This window comes from Otolemur garnettii, unplaced genomic scaffold, assembly GCF_000181295.1.
Source record: "Otolemur garnettii isolate 467f Iridium unplaced genomic scaffold, OtoGar3 scaffold00028, whole genome shotgun sequence".
Lineage (NCBI taxonomy): Eukaryota > Metazoa > Chordata > Mammalia > Primates > Galagidae > Otolemur > Otolemur garnettii.
This window is the reverse complement of record NW_003852423.1, coordinates 14,310,651-14,317,865: the sequence shown is the minus strand read 5'-3', so window position 1 is coordinate 14,317,865 and position 7,215 is coordinate 14,310,651. Positions and strand designations below refer to the sequence as shown.

Genomic DNA, 7,215 nt, shown 5'->3' with positions numbered 1-7,215 from the left:
TTTCTTTCTTTCTTTTTTTTTTTTTTTTTTGGAGACAGAGTCTCAAGCTGTCACCATGTGTAGAGTGCTGTGGTGTTACAGCTCACAGCCACCTCAAACTCTTGGGTGTAAGGGATTCTCTTGCCTCAGTTGCCCAAGTAGCTGGGAGTACAGGTGTCCACCACAATGCTCAGCTATTTTCTTGCAGTTGTCATTTTTTTTTTTTGCAATTTTTTTGGGCCAGGGCTGGGTTTGAACCTCCAGCCTTGGTGTATGTGGCTGGCACCCTACCCACTGAGCTACAGGTGCTACCCAAGGCCAAGTTTCTTAGCCAGGATGCCATGATGAATACTTGACCTTGTCAGCCACATCCCAATATTGCCTTAGCACCACAGAATTTTAACACTGGCTGTTTTTCTTCTTTGGTTTTTGGCTTTATGATATTGGTCATTTGTGGGAATAGCCTTGTCTTCAAACTTCTCTTCTCTTGATTTACTTCTACTCAAGACTGGGCTCAAGTGTCACTTCCTCCAGGAGGTCCCACACCCCTCTGCCACTACTCAATGCTTATATGGAACCGGTCATGGAGGTTTCTAAATAGTCTTGAATAGCTGTTCTCTTTAGCCTCAAGTAATCCATACCCTGCAGTGTCCTGGTTTCAAGGGAAACGTCCTATTTTGAACCATAGATTAGAGTGTGGACTGCCACTAACATCACCAGTTCCACCATCATCTGAATGTCTTGAGTTAGGCTGGCGTGGTTGATTGGCCCTCAGTGCAGTGATGCAATTGGGCTTCTGGCTGTTAACAGGGAAGAGAAGACACAGAAGCTCAGTAGCATCAGCAGGTCCTGGTGCTCTCTGAATCCCACTTTCGGGAGATGGCAAGCACCCTGGCTGACATCTCTGTAAGAGGGGGAAACGATACATGGTCTCAACTGAGGCTCACCACCTGAATTCTTGCCTACTCCAGTCACAGGAGTATGAGGTCAGTGGTCATGAGGCTGGAATAGTTAAGGTCCAGAAAATAGGGCGGCACTTGTGGCTCAAAAGGGGAGGGCATCGGTCCCATATGCCGGAAGTGGTGGGTTCAAACCCAGCCTCGGGCAAAAATGGCAAAAAAAAAAAAAAGAAAGTCCAGAAAATAGACTTTTTTTTTTTTTGAGACAGAGCCTCAAGCTGTCCCCCTGGGTAGAGTGCTATGGCATCACAGCTCACAGCAACCTCCAACTCCTGGGCTCAAGCGAGTCTTCTGCCTCAGCCTCCCAAGAAGCTGGGACCACAGGCGCCCGCCACAATGCCCGGCTATTTTTTGGTTGCAGCCGTTGTTGTTTGGCGGGCCCGGGCTGGATTAGATGTATGTGGCTGGCGCCTTAGCCACTTGAGCTACAGGTGCCAAGCTCAGAAAATAGACTTAATCTACTTTATCCAAGGGTGACCCTGACTGAATCTTCAGTTATTAGACATTTTGTTCTTTAACAGTAAGAAAACTAGGGCTGGGTGCGGTGGCTCATACCTGTAATCCTAGCACTCTGGGAGGCTGAGGAGGGTGGATTGCCTGAGCTCATGGGTTCAAGACCAGCCTGAGCAAGAGCGAGACCCCCCATCTCTAAAAATAGCTGGGTGTTGTGGCGGGTACCTGTAGTCCCAGCTACTTGGTAGAATAGGATTGCTTAAGCCCAAGAGCTTGAGGTTGCTGTGAGCTATGACGCAATGGCATTCTACTGAGGGTGACAAAGTGAGACTCTGTCTTTAAAAAAAAAAAAAGAAAATTTATGCAAGACATAAACTGACCATCAGAGGGCACTGCGGGACCAGGAAGCTAGTAGGTTTCTGGTCTTTCATGATGCCGTCCTTGCTATTGGATCACACCATGACGGCAGGTAAAGGGTTGAATTTATATTACCCTTCACTCTTTCCTTGAAAGGAGGGATGTTTTTCATTCATGTAGTTTATTCATGTTTTTAATGTGAGATGCCTTTTCTAATGGAAAATAATTGCCTTATAGTTAAGTTTCTTTCTCTTTTTTCTTTCCTTCTTTTTTTTTTTAATTAAATGATAGCTGTGTACATTAATGCAATCATGGGGTACAGTGTACTGTTTTCATATACAATTTGAAAGACTTTTCATCAATCTGGTTAACATAGCCTTTATGTCATTTTCTTAGTTATTGTGTTAAGACGCTTATATTCAACTCTTAGATAGATTCACTTGTACCCTTGTAAGATAAACCATAGAAGTGATCCCTCCAATCACCCTCCCTCCATCCATTCCCCCTTCCTCTCCCCCTCCCCATATTCTTAGGCTATAATTAGGTTATAGCTTTCATATTAAAGCTATAAATTAGTTTCATAATAGGGCTGTGTTCTTTCCTTCTTTTTTTAAGACAGAGTCTCACTTTGGTGCCCTGGGTAGAGTGCTGTGGTGCCATAGCTCACAGCAACCTCAAACTCTTGGGCTGAAGTGATTCTGTTGCCTCAGCCTCCCAAAAAGCTGGGACTACAGGTGCCCACCACAACACTCAGCTAGTTTTTCTATTTTTAGTAGAGATGGGGTCTCTTCCTTGCTCAGACTGGTCTCAAACTCCTGAGCTCAAGGGATTTATCTGCCTCAGCCTCCCAAAGTGCTAGGATTACAGGTGTGAGCCACCACGCCTGGATAGTTACAGTGCTGTGGATAAAAACATAGGCTCTAGAATCAGACTTTCCTTGACTCTAATTCTGGTCAATCATTTGTTAGTGTTGTGATTTGGGGCAGGCTACTTAACTTCTCTGGCCTTAAATCCCTCCTTTGTTAATTGGGAATAATAACCACCTCTCAAGATTATAAAGATTAACAAAGATAATATATGTAAGCCATTCAGTGTAGTTTCTATCATGAGAGGTCAAAGACCAAAAATAAAAGTTTATTCTGTAACATGAAACAAAAGGAAATGGAGTCCAGGTTCTGTATGGACAACATTGGCTTTTACTTTACTGGGGTGCCGGACAGCTGAGCTCAAGAAGGAACTCAGCATGTGGGTTAAGGTGAATGGGGATTTTAAAAGGTCGGAAGCATGGTGGGGTGGTATATTCTCTGTTTCCTGGGTGGGACATTCTATTTGGGTGGATCCGCTCTATTTGGACAGGTCAGTTCTATTTAACATAGTAAGTGCGCTCAGTAAATGGTGGTAGTTTTGACTACTATTTAAAAAGTCTCTGACTCTACGTATTTTTATGGGTTTTCCATGACAGCAATTCCTCTTCAAAATAGTTGAAGCTCCCTGTCCATAACCCTTGTCCTAAGAATGAAGCCCCTGGTCATCTTTAAATCTTCCATCACACCAAGCACAGTGCTTGGGGCACAAGGGTTCAAATAATATTTATTGAATTGTATGGGAATTCAATTGAATGGGAAGCTATTTTTTTAAAAGATGAGACTGAGAATATGGGCTTTATTAATTAGAAAAGAATTGAATTTACAAAGCCCATAGCTTTAAGATAATAAGGGAAGTAAAATAAAGAGGCAAGGAGGTTTCAGAATATGTTCATGGTCATCATCAATTCACTAATAAAGTGATCAGCTGTTAAGCACCATTTTGTGCCTGCCCTTGGCAGCTTCTCAAGCATGTGGAGAGGACAGGGCTGGATTCTGCGTGTGGTGGCCATGGCAAACAGGAGAGGTGTCTGTGCTCTTTATTCTCTGTCTGTCCCTATCCACTCTCTGCCCACCTCTGCCTAGCACTGGGTCTTGGGAGATGAATACTGCCAACTGAGCTGCCTGTGCAGCTCAGAGGAATAGGTTGGGTTCCTCCATAAAGGAGCTTAGCAGGAGATGAGAGGGTGGCAGGAGGAGCTTAGCAGGAGATGGGGTAGGTGGGGGAGGGTGAGAGAGGCGTTTGTTTTCTTGGCTTGACGCTGCTTTAGCACTGAGTTCTAGCAGTGACTATGACTCCCTGGGAAGGCAGCGTATACTGGCAGCCCCTCCTCCCTAATGCTGGCTCTCGAAGAGCTTGGGTAACACTGTTTTCTCCCTTGTCCCATTCAGTCTTTGGGTAGTAATGTCTTCCCATGTTGTTTGCTATTTTCTGGGAGTCACATTGTCCCTTGTTCATTTTTTTTTTTTTTTTGAGACAGGAGCCTCAAGCTGTCTCCCTGGGTAGAGTGCTGTAGCATCACAGCTCACAGCAACCTCCAACTCCTGGGCTCAAGCGAATCTCCTACCTCAGCCTCCCAAGTAGCTGGGACTACAGGTGCCTGCACAGCACTGGCCATTTTTTGGTTGCAGCCGTCATTGTTGTTTGGTGGGCCCGGGCTGGGGATTCAAACCCGCCACCTTAGGTGTATGTGGCTGGTGCCTTAGCTGATTGAGCCACAGGCGCCGAGCCTCCACACAGTTATTCTGGAGACCTGGCGGCTCACAGATGAGAAATGCTTTAGCTTGGATAACTTTCCATATTGACTGACTTGAGGGCCAATGCTGGTCCCACATTCCTTCATCATTTGGAACATCCTGGTTGGCTTTTAAATCTATACCCGACCACTCTCCAGAAAGAATTGTGGCAGCCTACAAAATATCTAGTTGTTAATATTGCCTATAAAATAAAGAAATACCAGAACATTAGGTCATGATCATAGGGTGTGGTGAGTCACTAAGTGGGTCATATAGTGTTATAGTGGCGTGGTGGTGGCTCGAAGTAGTTACCTAAATAATTGAAGAGAGCAAGTAAAGTTTTAGCTAGAAAAGGAAGATTTTATTAACTATTAAAGACTTGTGCAGCAAGCCAGGTCCCATCCTAGTGACTTCAAGCCCCATGGAGAGTGCAGTGCTCGGATTTTATGCACAACTTTTGAGGGATATCAGTTGCTTCTTAGAAATATTCCAACATCCTAATCAGGCTGTTCTCAAAACAACCCAAATCAGTATGACATATGACTACATCTGTCTGCCCATGTCAGAAAGTCTCTGGCCTTCAATGAGCCTCTGTCTCAAGGCAACTCACTTGTAAGGTCTTGATTCTCCCCATTCTCATGACAAGTCAGCATGACAACTCTGGCAAGCCTGACTTGAACCTGTCCAAATAGCCAAAATAGCCTACCCACATCTGCCACCCTCCCTGCTCATGTCTAACTGCTTAGCCTAACAATGGGTTCTGCTGCTGCCCTCCTCTCTGGGAGGGGCTTTTTAAACTTCCTTCCAAGTAGTCCCTTTTGTCCTGTAATTGCTGCTTCTTGGGCCAAAGGCCCCATTAACACTTCCTCATAGCAATCCTGTTATTAGTCAGCTTCACAGCCAGCGTCTCATGAGGTTAGTAAGGAATGGGAAGAACCTTATTTTTTCCAGCACTGAATTGTCTGGAGAGCATCTCCTGGTGACTGCCGCTGGAAGGGTGACATTTAGTTAGTGGAGAAAATTGAGTCAGACGAGAGGCAGCAAGTGCCAGCAGAGGGTGAGAAAGGGCTGGGGAAGATAAGCTCAATGGGGCGGTTTGGCCCAGGAGCAATCCTAGACCCTGGGTGTTGGTTGGGTGTAAACAGGTTGGGTGTTTACATCACCACAGAGGGGGATTACGGAATTTAAGGCACTTTTCATTGTGATGGGAACCACAAATGAGCCCCCACAGACACCTGATTTCTTCTATTCCACCTGATATCTGTGTTGGAAAGTAAACAATGAGCTCCGAGAATGAGCCCTTGGCCCCAGCAAGCCCAGCTTACTGCTGTCCTAGTGACCGGTGCTTGAGCATGGCCCAAGCACCCGTTGAGGTCTGTGCCTTCTCAGGGCTCAGGGTCCAGAGCATAATGAGTTGGAAGTGAGCGACCAGTCCCTCACTTCACAGGTGAGGAGACCTAGGCCCAGGGAAGGGCCTTGACTTGCCTAAGGGGCTATGCTGGGACCAGTGCTTTACCTGCAGGGACCTGGTTCTGGGCTCTTGGCAATGCTATTCCACCTCTGTGACTGGATGGTGATGGCTGAGTTACCCTGGATAAATTGACCTTTCTCCCCAGAGGCTGACTGAAACCACTTCTGTCTGAGCTCCCGCATTTCTCCCTGGGTGTCCTAGACATATTCATTTTTGGTTTATTTCCAAAGAGCCATCTCTTCCCTGCAGGGGTGGTACTACTTGCTTGGACAGGACCCAGAAGGAGGAGGCCCAGCAAGGACTTCAAAGTCAGTGTGGGGGTGGGGTGAGTGGGGGGATCTGGCTTCTTGCACAGGCTGTCACTTCCTGTGGTGTGACTTTGGAGAAGCTACTTAATATCTCTAAGTCTTAATGCCCTCCTCTGTAAAATGGGAATGGTAACAAGTCATCCTGGTTATGTGAGAGTGATGTGAGATGATGTACGTGTTGATATACAACAGATGTGAAATACAGGAAATGACCGAGCTGAACCGAGAACGCTGCGATGGTGCTCCTGGAGAGCGAGCAGTTCCTGACGGAGCTGACCAGGCTGTTCCAGAAGTGCAGGACGTCGGGCAGCGTGTACATCACCTTGAAGAAGTATGATGGTCGAACTAAACCCCTTCCAAAGAAAGGTACTGTGGAGGGCTTCGAGCCCGCAGACAACAAGTGTCTGTTGAGAGCTACAGATGGGAAAAAGAAGATCAGCACTGTGGTGAGCTCCAAAGAAGTGAATAAGTTTCAGATGGCTTATTCAAACCTGTTGAGAGCTAACATGGATGGGCTGAAGAAGCGGGACAAAAAGAGCAAGAGTAAGAAGAGCAAAACAGCACAGTGAAGGACACTGAGTGCCCTGCTTTCACCAACTAACCGCCGAATTGCTTTTTTTCCTTTGTTTTTTACTTTTGGCTACAAAGCTGGGTTTCTGATTTCCCCCACACTAATTGTTTTCATGTGAGATTAGGGTCATTTTGTAGAAAGGGCTTGCAGTGTTAACAGGGGAGTTGGGGTAAGAAGTCATTTATTTCAGATTTAGCTAATTGGTCTGTGCTGCATGATTGTATATTCCTGGATTGTAGATTAAAAAGTCTCAGTAATCCCTGTGAAGAGCAAAGTATCATTAAACATGTTGCTTTATCAACAAAGAAAAAAAAAAAAAAAAGAAATACAGGAAATGAGGGCACCCGACAGTGTGGGATGCAGGGCAGGGGTTTCTTCACCCCTCTAGGGAAGCCGCAACGCCTGCAGCACCCCCCATCTTCCTCCCTTTGCAGAGCTCTCTGCCCTCAGGTCTCCATTTGTGCAGATGACATGGTACAGTGACAAAGGTCAAGGCGGTGTTTTGTTGTTTTTAAGA

The 7,215-nt window shown here is 46.0% G+C and overlaps 1 protein-coding gene across 1 annotated transcript; it reads left to right on the top strand.

Moving 5' to 3' along the window:
* The first annotated feature begins 6,343 nt into the window (after window positions 1–6,343).
* LOC100961209 (signal recognition particle 14 kDa protein-like) lies at window positions 6,344–6,999 on the top strand. The gene has a single exon (XM_012804385.1). It carries the CDS (start codon window positions 6,364–6,366, stop codon window positions 6,694–6,696), a length of 333 nt encoding a protein of 110 aa, XP_012659839.1. The 5' UTR covers window positions 6,344–6,363; the 3' UTR covers window positions 6,697–6,999.
* Window positions 7,000–7,215: the final 216 nt, after the last annotated feature.